The sequence below is a fragment of the Syngnathus floridae genome, chromosome 9 (assembly GCF_059516105.1).
Source record: "Syngnathus floridae isolate MCC-2025c chromosome 9, RoL_Sflo_1.0, whole genome shotgun sequence".
Classification (NCBI taxonomy): Eukaryota; Metazoa; Chordata; class Actinopteri; order Syngnathiformes; family Syngnathidae; genus Syngnathus; species Syngnathus floridae.
Genome location: NC_142421.1, coordinates 6,829,388 through 6,851,892, shown reverse-complemented (window position 1 = coordinate 6,851,892; position 22,505 = coordinate 6,829,388). Strand labels below are relative to the sequence as shown.

The 22,505-nt window shown below is 43.6% G+C and overlaps 1 protein-coding gene across 4 annotated transcripts in view; it reads left to right on the top strand.

The window, feature by feature from the left end:
* Nucleotides 1–22,505, top strand: part of slit1a (slit homolog 1a (Drosophila)) — a 68,085-nt gene that overhangs the window by 2,275 nt on the left and 43,305 nt on the right. For all 4 annotated transcript variants that reach the window (XM_088385205.1, XM_088385207.1, XM_088385206.1 and 1 more), the window contains exons 2-4: nt 6,701–6,772; nt 9,287–9,358; nt 10,570–10,641. In XM_088385205.1, coding sequence (XP_088241331.1) covers nt 6,701–6,772; nt 9,287–9,358; nt 10,570–10,641 — 216 coding nt within the window. The remainder of the gene's footprint in view (nt 1–6,700; nt 6,773–9,286; nt 9,359–10,569; nt 10,642–22,505) is intronic.

Below are 22,505 nucleotides of genomic sequence, written 5' to 3'. Positions count from 1 at the left end.
CTGTGTGAATGTTGATTTGCAAAAGGGGTGGGGGAGTGAATCTGTTGATGGGTGTGCCCGCCTTTCAATTGCATATTGATAAGGGTCTTTGCTCCATGTGTTCTTTTTACATTTCTTTGCAAACCATACACATGTGAGCCTGAAGTTACTTTATCTTCGAGGTGGGGTTGAGGGGCGGCGCTGTCGTTGGAAAATATGCGTGTATGGACCAGGGAATGCCTGCAGTGTTTTTGGCATCACTGCCTCAACTGACAACTCGCCAGCCACCTGATCCATAATTTACCCCAACAAGGCAGAAAACAACCGGCCCGCTACCTGGCAACGGGGGAAAGTTGAAAGAGCATGATGTAAAAGATGAACAGACATACGTGCGCATGATGAGAGGATGCTTGAGAGACAGATTGGCACACTCACCCGAGCCGTAATCACAGAAGGCTTTCAATTCACCAGAAGGTAGTTGGGTTCGGGTTTTCCCATCACCCTGACCGGGATAAAGTGGTACAGAAAATATGTGGACTAAGCTGGTGCGTATTGAATCATGTGAGTGACAATATCTGGAACAAAGCTCATTCAGTTTCAATTCCCTGGAGGATAAGCCAACAATGGCGGTTCGACTCGACTGTCTAATTTGAGTCTAGTATTTCCGGGAGATGCTCTCCACTTTTTGTTTAAGATGTTAATGTGAAGACTTCACCCAGTTGTTATTGTCTCTTTGTTCCCGAGCTACATACCTCCGTAATAAGCATGTTACATGTTCAAATTGACTGCCGAACATTAAAGGCGGCTGCTGTGTTTCTCAACTCACCCTCGACCCACTGGCCCGCTCTCCTGACACAGCTACATTATATTTCTGATTGCACTCTTGAGAGGAATTATCCCGTCAAAGGCATTTATGTGTGTCAAAGCCATAAATCAGTTTTAGGAGTCACATTGTGTGGACTTTCAGGGACAAAAAGCGAGGCCTCACAAGAGGAATATAAATCCTGGATGCAGATAATTAGTAGTGTTTGGTCTACTGAAACATGCTCGCGTTTGTCAATGTAATTCTATTACCTCGCGCAGAAAGTCGGTTTTTCTTGTTAATCTCGCCATCCGAGCGAGAGCATCCCGCCGGTGGTTTTGAGTGACGACGGCTGGATGCCGTGTTTCAAAGGCACTCAGGCGAACGCTTCCCTGCCATCATCGATACGCCCGCATAATCCACATTTCACGCTCATCAAGATGCTTTTTGAAGTGATAGAATTTTTAGAGGCAATTATAGCATTCCACAGAAAAAAGGAAGAGCCGCACCAGTAAAGGTGCTGCGCAACAGATGACTGCTTTCATGTGCTCGTACTTCCCGCATGGAAGAATACATTATAGGAAAGCCATTAGTGGAATTTTTCCAGACAATGTCTTTAGAATAAAAGTCAACTTCCATCAGTATATTTTCTATACCGTTTATCCTTTTTAAGGTTTGCAGGGGGAGCTGGAATTAGGGCTTGCATGATTGCCTGTCAATCAGATTGTATGTGGTCGTGAATGGATCCTTGAGTTGGACCTGTCGGGCTAAGCTACTGTATTTCACAATAGACTTAAACAAAACAGGCTCTGTTGTTATTTCTGCAAGATAATGCAAAAACTGGGGATGCCATTGAAGGTTGATGTAAGGCTTTTTCATAATTCTCTTTAATTTGTATCAATGGAAAGCATCAGTTAGATATTCCAAACATGAAACTGATCCAAATTCTGCCTTAGTGGAGGTCTGAGCTCTGCAGTGCCATTCGAGTTTGGTGACAGGAGTATGCAAACACTAGCAGACAAGAACTGGTTAAATTTTGATGTGCATTATACATTTGGTAGTGATCCTAAATTGTTTTCGCTTTTAAACTTAATGGGTGTCTGGTACTGAGTTTCATTATAGTCAACCTTGTTTTGATTGCTGTTACCACAAAACTTGATGAAGTGTGGTAGGGCCCATTAAAAATGGATGTCAACATTTGACTTAATTTCTTAATGAGCACTTCTAAAGACATTTCTTTCTATCCAGACTGTGGGCACCCATAAGGGCAAACACACGTTGGCTGTGATCCAAAAATTTGATTGTTCAGCTACGGTGGAGGCCTGTGCACTGCTGAGTGCGGTTGAACTTCGTTTCTACTCATTAGAGAGTAACGGGGAAATAATGTGACAGATGTGATTTAGCAGATGTTTTCACCACACACACAACAACAAGACACACGTTGCGTTTCAGAGCGCACGTTCATACGTGCTCGGCGCACGGCAGTAGATACAGTATGAGGTATGAAAGACCTCTCAGTCTGCCTCCACTGCAACGACGCTCTGTGTGTTCCAGTTCCAGTCTGTTACGCAGCGGCAACATGCGCTCGAACAGATGTTTAATTGATTCGCTTTGGCGTGACAGTGTCATAAGTTATCTCGGTTTGAGCTGAAAGTACCTATGCTCTACTTTTCCATCCCGCACTTCCTCTTCTCTATCTCGCCCACGAAGCCGTCTCGAGCTTTTTGCTCAATGCTTTGATCGTAACACCTGACTTGTGAGCTGTATATGTATGGGATGTGTTTAGTGTTTACCTAGAAGTGAGTCTCCCCTCCTGAGGCCTGAGTGCGCAGAATGAACACCGTAAATAGCCCTGGAGGAGCCCAGGAGGCGGGAAAAAAAAAAAAAGCTCTCAGACATAGTCTTTAGCCACTGCTCTGCGCACTCATTGACGCACACGCTAAAAATGTGCAATTGAAGGCCTGCATGTCTGGAAGCCACATTTCAATTCAAAGAAGAAATCTGACCTCTTAGTGTGGACAAAAAGTGTTCCAGTTCACTTTAAGTGTGTTATTTTGGCCACGCTGGTCTGCTTTCTCTCGCTCCTTCTCAGACTTTCACTCATTGAGGTTATTGTGAGCTGGCATGGTGTAGCCGTGTTATTGTTGGAGCAACGACTATGTAGGTCGCTTTCTCCCAGACAGCTCCAAACTGTCACTTTTAAAACATCTAGTGACAATTCTCCTGCAGCCTATCCCGTCTTCTCCTGTGTGTTTCACTGCTGTCGCTCCCATATGCTCCAGAGTCTGCTCACAGCTTCTCAGCCACTCTCGTTCATTCAGAAACTGTCGGCTCGTGCGGTTGAATAGTATCGTCAGCGTGTGATTGCGGGTAATGATCCGCCGCGCTTTGGCCACAGCACTTTGGGTTTTCTGTCGCCAGCTTGTAGACGCAGTGAGGAGTTTGGAAAGAGCACGGCCACTGAGTTTCAATCCGCCGGCTTCTGGATTCCCCGCCAGGCGAAAGCTGCTCTAGACAAATGGTCCTGTGGCGCTTGCAACAGTGATATTGGGTAGCAAAATGTGCACATATTAATAAGTCATTTCAATTGAGGCAGGTGTTGATGTGCGCTGTTGGGCAAGTCATTACCAAAATGTAATTCATTGTAAATTATTTTGAGATGTCATTTGAACCTAAATCATAATATAATAATCCTAATTTCTTACAACGCCTCCAAAAAAATCCATCCATCCGTTTCTATACCACTTATCCTCAGCGCCTACGTGACCCGTACTTTTCTCTCAATCAATGACTCTTAATTCTTGGTGTCAGGTTGTAACACTGGTAAAGGCACTTTCATAAAATTTTACGTAAACTTATAAAAACGTTCAATAGCTTTATGCTGATTTATGTCATTGCCTCAGTCTTATACATTGCCGGCGAGTCTGCACTTTTCCACTGCATTCTTTTAAGTTCTGTTATATTTCTGCATAAATGCCCAATGTCAGCCAGCAATACTTTGTTTTTCCCTCCATCCAGCTCTGAAAGTTGAACCAGATTGCTTGCTCCTGTGGGTCGTTTTTGTCTGCATGTCAGTAGGTGTGCTTGTGTGATTTCCACTGATAAAGTATATTTATAGGGCCTCTTTTCGCTGTGCGAGCCGTGAAGATATTTGCGTCTGTGTGTGTTAGTTAGCTGGCCGCAGCGTTTGCTTATTCTCCCTCTGGTCTCCAGAATCCATTTCGTATAATGTTGCTCAATTCAAACCATGTCCCCTCGCCCCCGTTTGCTGAGTGACCCCATGCAGCTGGCGGAAATAAACTTAATGAGTTTTTCAGTGTTGCAGCAGCACTCGAAGCCTATTTGAATTATGGAGATGTGAGCAAATGGCGTTTGAGTTGGACTGTTTTTAAGCAACAGGAGCATCATTTTGACCAACTGCTTCAAAAAAAGCCTTGTAGCAACACAAATCATTCATCACTAATACTCCCCCAAATCTTTATTTTGCACTTGATATATTTAGATACACTTTATAAAGTGTGAGTGTTAAAGTCTTAATCTGTTTGTTGAATACACGATTTGGGTTAAAAAATGACTATGATTTTGCACACAAAAAACATTTTATGGTACACAATAACCCCTTTTTTTTGCAAAAAAAAAGCAAACTCGGGTCGATTTGACCCAACTTCCTGGGTCGGTCCAATTTTTAATCCAACCGTTTTAAGGATGTAGTGAATATGTGAAAGGTGATGGTTATCAAAATATTTGCGTGACTTTAATTAACGTGTTAATTGAATTCCATAATTGTATAACTTTAGGATTCTATTATAATGATACCCATACCAACTGATGCATTAATTAACTGGGCAGTGCAGCAGTACAAGATAGCGATGTCTAAAATCTGACTGCTTGTCAGTGCTGGAAATCCTCATCGTAATTTCTAGGAAATAGACTGATGGAGGTGGAAATCCTTCTCTGCGTGAACTGGGAATCATACCTAATAATTTTCTGCCACGAGTGTAATACCGCAGTACTGTAATGCAAAAAACCAGCACCACAAGTCGGAACCACAAAGCATCTGTCTGTGAAACGAGAGAAGGCGCGTTTGCTGTCCTGCCAACAACTATTGCTTAAATTTCTTTCACTGTAATACTAATGACCGATTTTTTTTTCCACTAATAAAAAGCAGCATTCTCACTTTACACAAGCAAAACAATGAGTTCCTGCTGTGTGGTAGCCGGCAATTTCTATTACCTCATTAGTGGTTAGTGCATGGCCATGGCTTGCTCATTCACAGGTTGCTCATGTAATTTTGTATGCACTACTTGCATCTAGCAGAATATTATCACTCGCAGTTTATAAAACGTTTTGCAACCGTTCTGCTTAGCACTAGGTTTTGAAATTGCATCAAAGTGTGGATGTGTGGCTCTTCCAGTACTAGTTAACACATCACAAGGGGTGGCAGGCATTTCATCACAATCGACTCTAAATATCACAACACTGAAACTATGTTGAACTCCAAGATGAGCAAAAGCAACTTTATTGGTGGTCCTTTTCCCGAAAGACCTCAAGCGATCGCATAGTTGCATCAATGACTCAATCCCGGAATGGAGATAGAAGCGATGACTAACAATTTTTGACAGGATTAAGCAAGAACTCTCCGCGAGATGAGGAACTGTGGTTCCATTTGTTTATGGGGGAGCGTCAGTCCTCCTGCTACCCCTCAACGCCGCTCTCGTTGCATCCCCTCACGTTCCTCTTCGATCCCTTTTCCTGTCCTTTGGGTGCCATTAGGAGTGACCGCCCTGGAAATGAGACATTGGCAGGTCGACATGCACGCAAGCACCTATCTGCGTAAGCACCTGTAATGAACACCACATGTGCACGAATCACAACGCCGGCTAATGAACGCCGCTGCGTTATTTATTTCCCGCCGTCCTGTCGTTTGGCCTGTCAATGCACCTGTGTACACATACACACGTACACGCCATCTGTCTATAATGGCCGTTCTTTTTAGTACTACATAGAGCTACAGTCCCTCGAGTGGTCATTAGAAGAGTGAAGGGAAAGAGACCCTTGCTTTCTGCGTAGATTTGGAACACGTTTTTGGGCCGTGCTCAGCGATGAGGAGTTGAGTTGGCGGGTCAGGACAGGGTGGACCATTAATGCTTAGCGATTGCAGTAGCACACAAACATTCAAATCATCCCAAAATGTCTCTTTTTCCAACAGAACGCATTTGCAATGACGGTCAGCACTCAGCAAAGCATCTGCTCCCATTATATCCACAACACTTAGCTTTTTGGCCTTGCGGCCTTTCCCAAATCCCCTCCGCTGGCTCCCACTAATCCCTGACAATAGTGGAAGGACACGGCCAAGAAGGGGTGCGGTTGCGGGTGTAGGTTGGCAGTTCCCAGAATAAAAAGAAAGGCGGCTCAAATGTCTTGCGCTCACATTGCGCTTCTAGAATAGACTAGGGAGAAGAAATGCCAGCTTCCCCAAAAAGCCTGCTCTTACGAGAATTTGGAAGGATTATGACCTGTGCTGTACCTTTGAATGTTGTTAAAACCCGCAAGGTCAAAGACAATAAGGTCGCTGAATGTCCTAAAATTTTGAACAAGCTTTCCCAAATTAAATATAGCAAATAAAATCTGATATTCCCTGTCAATTTATCACCATCGTAAAACCTTTACAAACACTACAGGGCATTCGTAATAGCGTTTAAGTATTTTTGTTTACATTAAATTAAAAAGTAAGCTATAAGCACCATTAACTGTTAAAAGTAAAATCATTAAAAAAAGTAAAAAACAGTCTTTCAAAATAACAGTTGGTGCATTTTTTTTAAAAAAAAATTATTTTGCAAAAAGTGCATAAAGAAAATACAGCAGGTGGAAATTAAAGACAAAATGTTAATGCTTATTTTTGTCTTCTCTTCTTTGCAGTGAGCTGAATGGAAACAATCTCACACGCATCACCAAGACTGACCTTGCCGGGCTCAAATACATCCGAGTTCTGTAAGTTTTGTGTCCGTCCTCCACGCTCTCTGACATCACATGCCACCATAGCAGGCCCCGCCTCTTAAAGGCACATGCATCTATGGAACACAAACACTACAATATACATAGTATATTCTCGATAACAATTTCCCTATAGTTTTTTTCTGTTCAATTACAATTGGTGGTGTTTATACATTTTAAAAATTTTGATCAAGCTCTAGTAGATAAATGGGGCAATAGAGGAATTAATTTTCACACTGTGGCATGAACTGAATCATCCAGTCCTCCTCATTTTTCAATTAACCCGTTCCGTATCCTTCCTTTTGACTCTGTTGGAGGTAGACAGTTTTATTCTTATGCTGATTTTAGCATTGTAAAAAAAAAAAAATCTAAATAAATTAACATTCTGTGACTTAAGAACAAGATCATATATCTCTTTCTGAATGTAACTACTCATGTATACAGACGCAGTTATACATACTAGTTACAAAGCTCACATTAGCATAAGCCCAGTGAAGTGGGCTTATTGAGATGTACTCCACAGTACATTAAGCAGCCAAGTGTTTGCTGCAAGTGATGTAATGGACTTCTGTCTCACTCTGTATTGTCTGTCGTAGCATCATTTATTGCACCCTCGACACACACTTCCGCCTGCCCTCTGTTCCTACACATCAACACATAATGTGTGCATGCGTGCCACTCCGCACATTTAACACACTCGGTTCAAGTAGCAGGAGTCCGAGGGTATTGAAATTAAAGTACTCTTGTAAAATCAGGAATTAAAGCCGACTTTTAAATCAGACGGGTGGACATTTAACATTTCTTCAGTGTAATGTAGGCAGCCCACAATTCTTTCTGGCCCCTTGGAGTCCTATTTTCAAACGTCGTTATTCCCCCTTGACACCCCTCTTCCACTGCTTCTTTACTGAACCTTATTCACAGTCCTGCTTGTCATTGTCTGCCTTCGCATACCGTCTGCGCCATCTCCTGCCCCTCCACATGGGGTTAAATAGTCCCATTGAAGGTCACTACAAGGTGAGAGAGGTCAAGAAAGATAATAAAATGTCCTGTTTCTGTATGTGATGTACGAGACATACATGTACAGTATGCATGCATGTCATTAATCAAAAAGTTATTTAAATTAAATTGGCACATCATGGACATCTAATCCTGCTGACCCCTAGAGAACACTCAGTAGGAAATGAAAAGAAACAGCCGTATATATCTTTGCTGTCAGCTGTCAGTGTAACATCAACACAACTGATTTAAATCCCCTTTGTCCGGCACCATGTGTAAATCAGTAGTTTGTGTGTTCATGCCAAGAAAGACAATCACTTTTAGAAGATTTTTTTTAGATGTTTAAATTTAATATTTCAAGTCAGAAGTACTCATATTTTTCCCCATCTAAATTCATGAGGAAGCGATCAAAAGTGAATTGCACTTTTCTCTCAATGTTTATGGAGCGCAAACAGTGATTAGCATTTATATTTGATGGCGAGGAAGTGCAGACTGCTGAGTTGTAGGAGACGGGAGAGGTGGCCTTCAACACGGAACAGTTGTATATGTAATGAAGGAACACTCTTGTTTCTCCTATAAAGTCTCCTTCTTGACTTTGTGTTATTGTAACACTTCCAAAATCATCCAAGACCCCTTTTAAGGGAAGCTGGCTTTGGCAGTGGAAGTTAGAAAGTGTCCCTGCATGTTTATAAATTAAGAGATGCTTTCTTGTTTATTTTTTTATTTTTATTATGTTTTTTTTTTTACTTTGACTTGTGAGCATAAATTTGAGATCCTCACATGATATGGCAGCCAAAAACTCTATGCAAATCGCTTCACATGAAACAGCAGTTTGACTTCAAGCTGTTTATTGCCACTTGAAGTTTGCTGTCAAAATAAACGTAAAATAAAGAAAATTACAGGTTGTGTATTTGTCCTCTGGCTTAATGCTCATGCACAATGCAAAACACCGCAGACGAGCTAACAAATAGCACTTGTTTTGCAGGATACGACCCGTCAAGATAGTTGAACAATGGTGCAGCAACACATCTAGACAAACATATAACTTTACGAAAACCAAGTAATGTTGCTGCACCTTTTGAGAAATGTGATTATCTCCATGTATATCCCTTTGTTAGTATTAAACTGTGTGCAATTACATTATCCTGCCCATTAAAATAAAGTCTTAAAAAATGTTGGCATCCTTAAAGCTGACCTTCCATCCCTCCTCTCGCCCGCGTTTGTTCTCATCTCCACCCAATGCGAGCCCCACGGACCACACCAGAGCCACACTTTCTGAGCCACATTGGAAATCTTTCCTTCCCTGCCTGCCTTTTTCTGCCAAGATTCCACACAGTGCCCTCCATCCACACCGCTGGCCTCTGTGTGGTTATGAGGTGTTGACTATGTTTTCACCAAAGTATGAATACAGACCCACCGACAGAAGTCCCGCCAAGCATACCTTGGATATTTTGATAATAACCATCAGTAAAAGCGTCTTTCCGTATTGTAATACTAATACTCCTTTCCCTGCAGGCAACTGATGGAGAATCAGATTACCGCCATCGAGCGTGGGGCTTTTGATGACATGAAAGAGCTCGAGAGACTGTGAGTATCACCCTGTAGACAGACACGTTTATTGTATTTCTAAACCTGAGCTAGTGGGTCCACGCATTACTCGAGTGTAACGTGACTAACAAGAGGAGCTGTTTATAAAGGCACTTTCCTGTCATTCGGCTTTGGGCAGATGGTGCCGGGAGCATTTCTTGCTACCTGCCTCCCCTCACCGCACGCCTTAACCCATGTGGACAGACCCATCACTCCTCAGCAGCTTGTAAAGCAGCCCCTGGAAAGACATAAGCAAACACGGCCAACCACACCTCAACTGGCACATTAGCAAATCAGTAGTGCTAGCCACATGGAAACCTGTGCCGCAGATGACTTTATGGGCAAGCGCGATTAGTGGTGAACCCATAAAAGACTTTCCCTTAATCCGAAACCCACGTTAACAATTCCAATTGCTCAAGGCTATGCTCAGATCGTCTTTAAAAAGTTCCCCCCTGCAGAAATGAGTAGATATATTCCCTGCTTCAGACCACTGTAGAAAATAAGCGGCTGGTTCTAGGATATTCTAAAAAAGCCACAAACTCAACAGCAGGTATGCTTAGAGGCTGTGAAGTGGGCACACAGTTAATTCCCATTATGCATTGAAGCGCCACCTTAGTTGTTCCCAGTGGTGAGTGGCACAGGTCCCAACATCTGTGTCAAAATGTGTGCGCTGTGCTCTCAGATTTGCAACCTCTCAGTCACAAGCCACTGCATTCACTCTCACGGGCCTCGAGTACTCAGTGGAAGGAGAGAGTTGTGGTTTCCAACAAATTAGCAACAGGCTGTTCCTCATTGACTCAAATACTTTATTTGCATATAGCCTGCCAGTCTTAGATGTGACGTGTTTGCCAGCCATTGTTCCAGTCAAGAAACATTGTGTATTGATATAACTCAGATCAAATCTGCACATGTTCTAACATGTAATTGATGTAATTCACTTGTTACCGAACGGGAATTTTGGAGAATTGTTACCCTCGGAAAGATGTAATCCTACCCCGGTGTTGTAATGTCACTATGTAGAGATAATTCACTGCGTTTTAATTCCCCCTGAACTTTCCCGTGGATATTTATGTGACATTAAGGGGAGAGTGAAACACAATAGCCCATGGCTACGCTGATTCGGCTGCATCTTGGAGAAATTATTCACAGCTTCCTCACTCAAGAACATAGACACACATTCACTGGCTGATCATATGCTCTTCCTGCCATAGGCGCCTGAACCGTAATCAAGTGCAGCAGCTTCCAGAGTTGCTCTTTCAGAAGAACCCTGGCCTGTCTCGTCTGTAAGTAACTGCAGTCTTTTATTTTTTTCTTCAACCATCCACGCTCCCCTGCAGCTTGTTCACATGTCATCTCTCAACACTCTTGCTCTCGTGTGCTGTAACACTGCTCTGCAAGGTTTCATTTACCAATGTGGGCTTTGGTTTAGTGTGCACAATTAAACAGCAGTCAGACATAAATTTTACTTAGAGAAAGGCCACTTGAGGTTTCAATGATCCTCAGTGTTCCATTCTGGCTTTTGGACTCTTGGGCCTGCATTCCTAATCATCAGCAGTGTCTACAAGAGAGAGTGCACTGCTGACAGGGAAGTTGAGTGTGGCCCAATTGATTTTGGGCTCTGTTCCAATTTAAATACTTATTGAGTTCTTTCTGTCGGTGGACTGCATCTCTATTCCCTGATGTACACACACACACACACATGTGCCCCATGTAGTAAAAGTACGTAATGCTAAGCCTCCTCTGTATTTTTTTTTCAAAGATTTCCATCATTTGGTTAATCAGTGTCCCTTGTTGCTAGCTGATCGTTGCAGCTCACATTATTCCAGTTACCTGCAGCATCTGGGAACAATAAAACAGTGGGACATGGAAAAAGCATTTCCCTGCCATCTATTGACGCTGTGGTTTGCTTATGACCCTTATTTGCGAGACCCCCCCCCCCATCTGCTTATCTTGCGTTTGATGTCTAATACCATCTTGCATCTATTTGTTGCTCCCTTGTAACTGTCTTCACACGTCACTTGTCGTTAAGCCAAAATCGTCCTGTCAGGTTTGAGAGCAAAGCGTCATGGAAGGTTTGATTACAACGCGCTTGTCTGTCTCGCTGGACGAAACCGCCGCACGGCCTTGAACAAGCGTGACTGGTCCATCTGTGGCGAGCGACTTTGCCAACAGCCATCGAATTGCGCTAACACAGCTCCCCTGTTTCATCCAATCTGACTTGACGCTCATTATTCTAAACTCTACGCCGGCACATCCCGCACAATGAGACCTTGGTCACGTCGGCTAAATCGATTCACAATGTGTACACGGTCATTTGTTCTTGATCCTTGGCTGAAGTAAAGAGAGCCATAATAGGGCATGACGCTTTTCAGGTGCCTTGTATATTCCTAAGCAGTTAAAACAAATGAGCAGGCCAGCCGCACTGAATTGAAAATAAAGCAACCATTCTGACGCCTGTGGTAGATTGACGGATTGATTTGTGCGAGACTTAAAGAACAGCGGGGCAAAAAGACAAAGCCTTTTCTTAATGTGTTTCTTAACTCCTGATGTGTCTGGGCCACACTGCGGGTTCTGGTTCCATGTCTGATGTGGTTAGATTACGGCCTGTCTCACTCCTGCCAGCAGTTTTTAATGGACTTAAAAGGTTCTCCATTCTCAGGGGAAGCCTTTTGCTGCTATTTCGTTTGTACCTTTTGTCAGAAACAACTGGGGTATGTTAATGCACTGTAAGTTAGTTGTGCACCTTTGCACTTGCTCAAAGTTGTTAAATTGCTAAAAAGGTCTACCTTTCCAATCCTAACATGGAAGATTATCATAAAAAGTAGTGCACTCACCCGGATTGCTCTCTTCATTTGAATGCAAAATGTCTTTCTGAACCTTTTGCACTTTTGCTCTTTGTCTCAATTACACACTTTATTGAGCAATTCTGTCTTGAAGAGAAGCTTTAGTGGAAAAAATGAGCGACAAACTCACAAAAATGAAGGTCTTTAGGTTAATGGAGGAATTTGTGCGTGGGATTAACATGGTAATGGTGGTATGAACATTTCCTCTATAAAACTCCACTTATTGTTTGAATTTTAAACATGATGCTACAGGTGCCTTGTTTTAAAAGTTTGTAAAAGTCTGCTAATGGAAGACTGTTGAATGACGTGAATATATTAGTGTTCGAATTATGTCCGAGCCGTCGCAAGCACACCATAATTATATTTGCAGGGGCAGAGTTGAGATAAATTGGAATTCGAGATGATTAGTGATAGTTACGGTTTGTTACAAGCCGCTCAATGATGGATGGCGATTGGGTTCCGAGATGTAATCAAAACGACGACATAGAGGTAAGCGGCATGGCATGGAACATCAGTGAACAGTGAAAAGAGAGTTACATTCATCAATGTTAACAACCTGTTGGCCCCCTTGGCCTCATCCCACTCCCACTTCACTACATGGCTGTAATCTACTCATCTGTGCCTGTAATTAGCGTCTCCTCGCAGTGGGAGAGCAGGAGGAAGTGAGGACCGTGTGACAGTGGGGGGTAAGGTGAGAGGATTTGGCGTCTAGAGGAGAACAGTTAGCCGAGGAGACGCCCCGGAGGGACGCAGCATCTGGTTTAAGGTCAGGATGGGTTCTGGGGGAAGTGGAGGTGAAGGTTGTTGCGTTTTGTTGCCACAACACAACCTTGTCGGAAGCACCATGTTACACGGCATGTGAAGGATTGGTGGTGAGGTTTCACCTTGTATTTCTCCCCGGGAGGTACAAAGGGGAGTTGTGTACTTGCACAACAGGGAAGATGAGGAAATCCTGGCAAAGAACCAGAGAGGGCATGTTTCAATCATCCTCAAGATCCTTTTTCCATCTTTCATTTTCATCGTGTAATGCTTGGCGACAGGCTTATTGACATACACAAAACACAAACACACTGACATACTAGCTGGGTGACATAGTTACATACTGACGATACGCACAAGCGCATTAAAAAAAAAAAGAATAAGGGAAATGCAAATAAATCTAATTAGAGCAAGACCGACCCTATAATTACCTCTCCGTGGGCGAATGTCTGTATGGGGGTCGTCCATGAGGGAATTCGTTATTTCTGGTGTTTAAGTTTGCTAACTATGTGTTGCAGAGTTCGATGAGCAAACTGCTTCTGTTTGTTGATTGCTAAGGGGAGAAAAAAATATCCAGAAAAAGTTGTGTGCTCTATCATTAACACTATAAAGCATCCAACTGTCACCTTATTGCTGCTTTGCTTTTCCATTCGTTATATTCCTTAGCTGCAGGTTGGCTCCAAGTCAGAAAATCAGCACTCAACCTTTTGACGACATGAAAAGAATTAAATTGCTGCGTCTGGTGCCGTTCCCGCATATGAGCCGGTCAGACCGTTAATGCTCTAAACTTGTCTTGTTGTTTTCTTCTCTTTGTCTCTGCTCATGAATGACCCGCTTCAGTGCGCCCGGTCTTTCGGAATACTGTTTGGGCCCCAACTTTGCTGGCGTCTCCATAGCAACTCGTCTCCTTCAATCGCTTTCTGGGCCATCAGTGTGCCCTCTTGATTAAAATGGCTGCCTCACATCTGTCCAGCATCAAACTCTCAATGCATAGGAACGTTCTTATGGTCTGTCATTTTAGCAGTGATGCCAGTTTCCAAAAAAGACTGTGCATACTGAAATTAATTGTAACAGACTGATTCAGGTTCTGGTTGCCTCAGTGGGGACTTTGAGTAGAGCTACCATTGGTTCCAGATTCTGAACAGACTAGTCATCTCTTGCCCAGCTTCCTTCCTTGTCCACCATTAGCTCATATTGCATTTATACAACCCATCGTGCGTGATCTGTCAATTTAAGGTGTTTGAGTTTCTGCAGCAGCATGAAATTCCTGACCTGGCGGCCGACCAAACCGTCCAAGTCATGTATTAACTTCTTGCTCTCGCACTTCTTCCTGCCCCTGTCCTTGTCAGGTGGTAAAAGCGGCTTTTACGGCTTGTCGCTGTTTTCTTTACGAGCATGGGCGTACGTGTGCGAGCGTGTGTGAGCGGGAGAGAAACTCAGACTAAACCATGTGAAGCGAGCGGAAGCCAAAAGGGGGTAATTTAAAAACCACTACTCCATTTGAAATATTCACCACCTCAGCACAAGGGGAGCAAGAGAGGAGAAAAGAAACGGACAAAGTGGAGTCAGAAGGGTTGAAATATTCACATGGAGAAAATATGAAAACAGCAATGTTTGTATTTACTGACGATTCTGTGTCCGTTCGCATGAATAATTAAAGTGGTGGATTGGGGATTATTAAATATTCACACCAAAGCAGAGGCACATCAATGCTGTTTTTGGTGTCCGGTTTCTGCTATACGTTACTCTACATATGTCAGCACAAACACACATGACAGTCCACAATGACCATCAAATCATGCATGTGTGAGTCGAGTGTGTGCTTCTGCACATTCTTCCGCGCCGGGGGACTGGCCCGGTCATTATGAATTGATACAACATGAATAAGACATCACAGCGTGGTCCAGATCCGTCATGAGTATACACAGGCAGGGATTTCATTCAGTCCAAGGAGGGCCTGCTTGCCCTCCTCTCTGCTCCCACCGCTGACACTTCAGACTGCTTGGCAATGCTCGGTCCAGATTGAAAGTGACATTCAGACGACGCAAGACACACACACTCCTTGGTATCTCTCGGCGTGTGGAATGTAGCAAACTGGCCAGGAATAACACCTATTTTTGGGGCAAACTAAGTTGCCGTAGTTGTGTAAGTTTTGTGACGTTAACGTTCTAGTATTGCCAAAAAACAGGCTGGAAAAATAATTTGCCTCATTTTTAACATTACCAATTGTCACATGAGTTTAAAACGTTAACCGCAATGCCAAGTGTTCTGATTTCTCTGTATTTTGATACGGGCAGTTGCAATATTTTCCACTGTTACAAATAAGTCTAGACTTGAACATCCCAGGTGCGTTGCTGGATGTATTCCAAGTAGACACAATAACACGGCTTTTCGTCACTCATGTTTAAAGACATCAGAGCAGTATTTATAACCACCCACAATTATATCGCTACATCATCCCCAAATTTAGGAAAATAGCAGCCCACTCCTGTCCGTGTCCCCATCAAAAATTTAAAAAGATGCCTCAAAGCAATTCATTTAGCAGCAGTGTGGAATTTTTCATGATTAATTTTGGTACGTTTTCCTTCTCACAAAGAAAAACGCTGTAAGGGGAACGGCTCAAAACAACAATTTAGTCGCCCGGGGAAAGCCTGGCATTAGGAGAGAGATTTGGGGATTTTTATTTGTATGTGTGTGTAATTAGCGGTTTTAGACACATCCCTTGATCCTCTTCCCTATGGCTAAACTCTCCTACGCTGTCTGTCGGTAGGGTTCACGTCCATTCTTTACACTTGAGTCCCTTTGTTCTTCATACTCCACTTACTCTGCTGTACCTTTTGTTAGAAGACAACCTAAATTCCAGCTTTACATCATACAGTCTAAAGCTGGGAAAGCTTTGGAGGAAACTGTTGAGCCAGGGAAGTCATCTCCTCCCTCTATTTTATAGGCCAGTCGTGCACTTTTAAAACAGTAATACTAAATCGTAGGAAAGAAAAGTTGTCAGCGCTACAAACCTTCAGAGCAATTTTTTTTTCTGTCAGTGTTACTTCTTTACAAAGAGACCGCTCTGCGGATAAGAGTAAAGGCCGTGCAGGATTTATTATTATTATTTCTTAAATATTTCACTGGTACAAATCAAGTCAAGCCTTGCAAATTTCTAAAGGTCTGTCAATCCTGTAGCTGAGTGTGTGTGTGGTTAAATGGATAAATAGACCTTTCCTTTTTATAGTACAGCAGGAAAACAATCGTGACACGATGCATTTAGTATTGATCGTGAAGGCACCACTGGGAGTCAGGGGGATGAAAAAAATACGGAAAACTCCAATTTAAACACATGATTCCAGTTAGAACTGCATTTTCAGTTAGATAAACGTGTTATGCTTGAGTGGAGGGAGGACAGAGCAAAATGAATCGTCGGATGGATGTGAAGGTGATAGCGTGTGACAGAAGCAGCTAATAAATACCATGTGGATTTAGCAAATGGAGTTGGCAGAAAGGAGCAAAGCGAGGGGCATACAGAAGAGGGATTGGCTTTCTCCAGAGATTCTGAAAGGATTCTCGTCGGTAGAGGAGGAAGCAACTCAGTCCACCTGCAGAGGAGTATTAGCCAAAAGGTCCATCACTACTTCAAAGGCGAACTCTGCCAAAAGAGGCCTGGAAGAAACGATGGAGGATAGCGGAAATACATGTAGCGATAAGACCAGAAAGCTTGTCCATCCCCCGTTATTAAAAGTCCCTCACTTCCTTTCTGTCATCTTCTTTGTCACACCCTCCTTATCACCTCCCCGTCCATGACTACCTCTCTGTGTCTTATCAGTATCTTCAACACCTGGCTGCCCCCGGATGCAAAGCCTTCCTTCATTCGTCTTCCCCCTTAGCTGGATTTCTCCATCCGCTGGCTTAAAAAAAATGGCCCGGGGACTGGAGTTTCTGACGAGCCCCAGGTTGCGGTAATGAGATTGCAGACGCTTTCATGTGGAGATCAAACCAGACGGGTAGGGGTGGTGGGGGTCTTGTTGGTGCTGGTCTTAGTGGAGTGGATATTCCCAGCACAGGACTTGAGAGTGGGCTCAGTCCAGCGCGCCGATATGTGGACAGTTCCCATGAAGCCAAGACGACCTCAGCATGACACACAATAACGTTAAAGAATGGAACAAATCATTGTAGCATTCCTCTGTCCAACCTAATACATTTCCTGATATTTACAGCCGCAGAAGGTCAAACGTTTCAAGCAGGACAACGGCATAAGTCAGAAATCAATGGCAGGCGCAGACTAATACACATTTTCTTCTATTCCTCTCTGCTTGCTCTGCGAGAGAGTCAACACCTCATAAATTCACCATGAGAATAAGTAGTCCCCGGGGACAAAGGCAGACTGACTCGGGCTATATTTGAACAGGCGGGTGCTCTTTGATTTGACTTTGCCCAGTAGAATCAATGCCACTCCCTAAATCCCTCCATACCCAGGCCCATTAAATCCTCCCAAAAGCAAGCTGTGGATATGTGTGTGGGAGGGGGTCTTTTAATCCGTAACGCTCAGCCACACGGCATCACTACTCCCTCCCCCTGACACCTTTATTAAACCGACGGGAAGGAATTACCTTGAAGTCGTATATTAGGAGACCGTATAAGATGCAACATGTTAATTGGAGGATTTATTTGATCTGACATTTTGTTTTATGAATTCCAAATGTTATGATCATAATGCATGGGTGGAGTTCTTGTTATGTTGAGTGACTGGGTCTTAAAATTTGACTGATGTTCCCCTAAAAAAAATCTTTGAAACCCCTACCATAAACCTGCCCTGTTTAAGGTCAACACAGTTCAAAATCGGACAGCCTCTGAAATGTTGGAATTTGACATGAAATGATTCCATAGGAAGGGATGGAAACAAAAATAATGTCACTATCATGAAACCACATACAGTCGGGCCATTTTAAGGACCATTTTCCGGATATGCCGATGTGTAAAATGTACAGTCGGTGGGTCGGTTGGTGTGTGTCGTTTTCAGAGGAAGTAAAGGGATATGCCCAAGTACCACTTCATAAAGCTGTTGTGAAAGAGAAGGAGCTCATTCATGGCTAACAAAGACTTTTCACATGAGCAAGCTAACACACAGCCCTACACTTCCTCAACACACTTTTTACCCATTTTATTTCTCCTCTTATCAGTCTGTTGCCCCGTTTTCTCTCAAGTCTTTGTCGTAGGTTAATTGGTTGAACATCTCAGACTGATGCAGAACCTTTGCAAGGAATTTTGGCAGAGCAAAAATGGCAGCTGGCTTCATCAAATGTGGATCTACGATAAATATCTCAGAGAAACGACGACAGCTTGACTTTTCTCACATCGTCTTTTAATAGTAAATCTTTCATGGTTTCTATGGAGACTGGAATGGCAGTGTTGTTATGCTGCCCTTGGGCAATCTCACCCTCATCCACCTTCCTACCTGTGGTTGTGGATATAAAAAGATAGTGTTGCATCGGAGTTAACACATTCACCCCACAAAGTTTACTGTAGTTTCACAGACCAATTAAATCTTCTTCTCAAGTCTAATATTCTTCTTCCATATAGGAGTTCGAAGTATAAACTTTTCCGAGCGCTGCAAGACCAACCAGCGACAATCAGTTAGGTTAGGAAATCCCAGCCTGGTTTCCCAAGCGAGCACCCTCATTGTGACATGGTTAGACGTGTCCCGACACCATTCCCATCACCCCTCATCCCCATCCCTCCATCCCTCCCTCTATCTCCAGAGAATTGCTTGCCCTTTCGCTCAAGCCATTCCGTCTCCTTGGAGCTCATTGTTCTTGGTTGCTAGGTGATAGCCGGGGCCTCATTTGGTCACCTTGGATACAGGGGAAGGCCTGGGTATTTGGTAAAGGGTCAGGGCTGCCAGAGGTGACTTGAAGGTGTGTGTGAGACGACATTTACGTATATTGTTAGCCATCAAAGCGTGTGTGCGTGTGTGTGTGTGTATGTGTGAGCTGGTTTGTGTGTGTGTTTGGTTAAGGGTCAGGCGTGACAGAGTGGGTACAAAAGTGTAGGGTGTGCCCAACCCCTCCTTCACCATTTATTAGCCTTTTCAGTCACCCACTCCCCTGCTCACAGCCAAACTGGGCCAGGAGGCAGCGGAGCTGTCACTCAACACTTTGGGGGAGGGGCAAAAGACATAATTAATGTACATTATATGGATCTAAAGAGGAAACTCGAATGGCGGTTGATGGAGCACAGACCTCAACCAAGGCAGAACTGTGAAATTGTGGGCCAGTATATTTTTGTGTTTGTTAGTTGCAGGGTATTTGCTGGTTCACAAGGAAAATAAAGAACATCTTACTTTTTACGGTTTCTGGTAAAAAAAAAAAAAAAAAATTCCTGTTTCGAGGGGTATGATGAATGATGGAACTGCACAACTTTTTTTGGTTTTTTGAGTGGCAGGAACTGTTCCATCATGGGGAAAGTTGGGGGGAAATGTTGATGCGCCGTATTTTCTATTTGCGTCCAGCTACTTTCTGATTCACTAAGCAAGATGACGGGAACATTTCCGTTGTGATTCTTATTTTTATCCCAGTGTGCCTTTTGTGCTGAGATGTAATGGAAGAAGTAAGCAATCACTATGATGAGGAGACTTGTTTTTTTGGGATGTTCGATACTGTTGGTGGGAGTCACACCTGCCCTTGTTTTCGTCTCTGGCTCTCTCCCTCTCTTTTTTTTCCATGCGTACTGAGCCCCTCTCAGTCTGTAAAACACCCACTGGGGGATAGCCTCTTTGTCAAGCAACCCTTCTGAATTCCCATCCACTACCGTCAAGCCGATCTCGGTCTTGAAGAGTCCTGGAGTGCCTTTCATGAACCTCCACCGCAACAACGTACATTCACACACAAACCAAATTGTGTTGTTGCCAAGACTGAAGTACAGATTGAAAAAGTACAAGGGGAGGGCAGGGAGCAATCTACAAGCATATTTGACCAAATTAACTCATTCTAAAGTTTCATCTATGCCATAGGTGCTTTTGTATAAATTTAGAGAAAATCCTTCGCAAATCTAGAATGTCTTTAGGGAAGGGAGGAAGTTGTTGCAATAGGAGTCCGATTCCATGTTTTCTTCCATTTTTGCTTCCTGTTGGTGTCATGGCCAGGTGTCTTTTCTCTCCATTCTTTAATGCTCAGTTTCTTCACAGTTGCATCAGTGAGCCCTTGGAGCAAAACCTTTAATGAGGACGATGAGGTGACTCATCTCGTTGTGTTTTTTTGTGAGTCATCGCTGTGTATGTATGTCTTTTATCCAACTTTTTAGCACACAACTTTACATCTTCCGCCCCCTCAATTGTACGCTGCGGCAATCTTGGTGGTTCCCCCCCAGAATTTCTATTTGTCCTTAAATGTTGCCATGTATGAATTGTGCCCCAGATTGCCTTTCAACTGTTGCCATGTGTTCTCCAACACTTGTCATGAGTCAGATGAAATGATAAATTATAGCAAAAGAGTTATAGTTGATGGCAGATTCCAGAAGCAACCAAGCCCATGCCACAAAGAATCATTGACTCATTTGGGGAGTCGCTTTTTATGAAGTACCTCTATGGTTACCCACAATCTGTTTTGGGACGGTGATCGAACTTCGACTAGATCATTGAAATATTAAGAATCATTTGCTCCAGAATATCAATCATAACATCTTTTGGCTTTTCCCATCACTTGCATTGTTTGTTCCTGACACAAGTTGAGTTGGCATTTGAGTTGGCATTGATGTGCTGTTGACCCCCGATTGTGCCGTGTACTGCCGTGACTGTCTTTTGTTGGTGGAGGGCTAACCTCTCTTTGTGCCCGTGTTTGGTCCGGTAACCTTGCTTTTGTGCGACTGTGTGTCACAGAGTGTTGTGTGACTGCCCTTCTCCATAAATCACTGTCAGATTCCAACGGCACAAAACAAAGCGCTCGCCCAAAGCTCGGATATTGTTTGCGCGCATGTGGGCGCATCCACATCCGTTCTCGAATGTGCGTCAAGCCCTCGGCCCTTCATTAACCGGCAACTTGCAGAGTTTATGAAAATTTATTGAGTGTGAGATGGGCGCTTTTTCTTCAGATGAATATTGCAGGAGACGTCGCGCCGGGTGACACAACAACCCATCGATTTCAAGGCGACACCGAGGGAGGGGGGTGAAAGCAAAAAGGTTGAGAGAATGAGGTTGATCGCTGCTGCGTGATGGCATAAACTGGAGAATTTCTGTCACTGGGTGTGCGTGTGTGTCCCACACGGGGGGGCCTTGATAAATAAATAATGAGTGAAATGAGAGCAGCTCTCCGTGGATCTTCTCCGTTTTTCACGGGAAGTGACTGTTTAGAACTCAACACACACACATTTCAGGACACGCTACATTCATGCTACTGGAGTTCACCGACATTCTCCTTTCCAGGAACATGGCGTAAAGTTCTAAGGCTATAGCTCCATATACACATTGACACTGATTCAAACTTTAACCCTTACTGTATCCTTCACTGACTCGCTTCAAGAAAAAATACCAATGGAAAAGCATCCACGCAGACTCGGGGTGAGGAGGTACCAACAGGACTTAGCTCTGCATTCCAGACGCATTGACGGTAATCGGAAACAGTGAGGTGAAGGCTGAAGCTCACACACATCCACAAGCATGGCTATAAATGCCTTCCTTGTGTCGAGGCCGCGGAGCTTTAGTGAGCTCAGCAGGGTAAATACAGTGATAAAAGCAGGATTTGGCGGGGTGATTGCAATGGAAGGAAGCGGCGGGAAGGGAGAGAATTTATTCCTAATATCCCTGCAGGTCCAGACACGACAGACGCCCCGAGGCTTGTAACCAAACAGCGAGAGCGGCGCTGACTCACGGTTCCTGTTCTCGCTCTGCGGGCTGTCCTAACACATCGGCAGATCCCTTGGGAAAGGCAACCTTCTCCTCAGGAGAAGACGGCAGGCCCACCTTGCAGACAAAACTTGACCTTTTCTCGAAGCAATAGTGGCGCCGATGAGCCGTGAGTGAAAATGGAAGCACCGGAGAGGGCGGGGTGGGTGCTCGTGAGACAAAGTGAGGGATTTATAGGTGTCAAGAGGAGGCCGTGTGAAGATTCATTATTTTTTCAAACATCACATTTCTGGGCAACTGAAGGAAAGGTCAAAAAGAAGGAAAACAGCAGACTGGATACCGATTAGACGGAAAGATGGAAAATGGGTTGACGTTAGGGGATACAGCTTTGGAATGCTGAAGCGGTTTTAATTACAGACAGCCATATTGTACACATACGCTTGGATTTGTGTGTAAATTTTTAGCAGTTCACTGGTTTCATAGTGATTGTTTTTTATTCAGTTAATGAAGAGACATCTTGGTAAAAATTCTTCAGCATAAGAAAATCTTGCATATTTATTAGACATTCAGGAGAAGCAGATTGGAGAATTTTTTTCTTTTTTAATACTAGTTCTAGTTTAATTCTGAGTGGCCTGAGTTCTGTGAGATAAAGAGGCCATAGTCTTTAAGCTATCAAAGGCGGAGTGACAGGATGTACTTAAACGTGCAGGCGATGTGG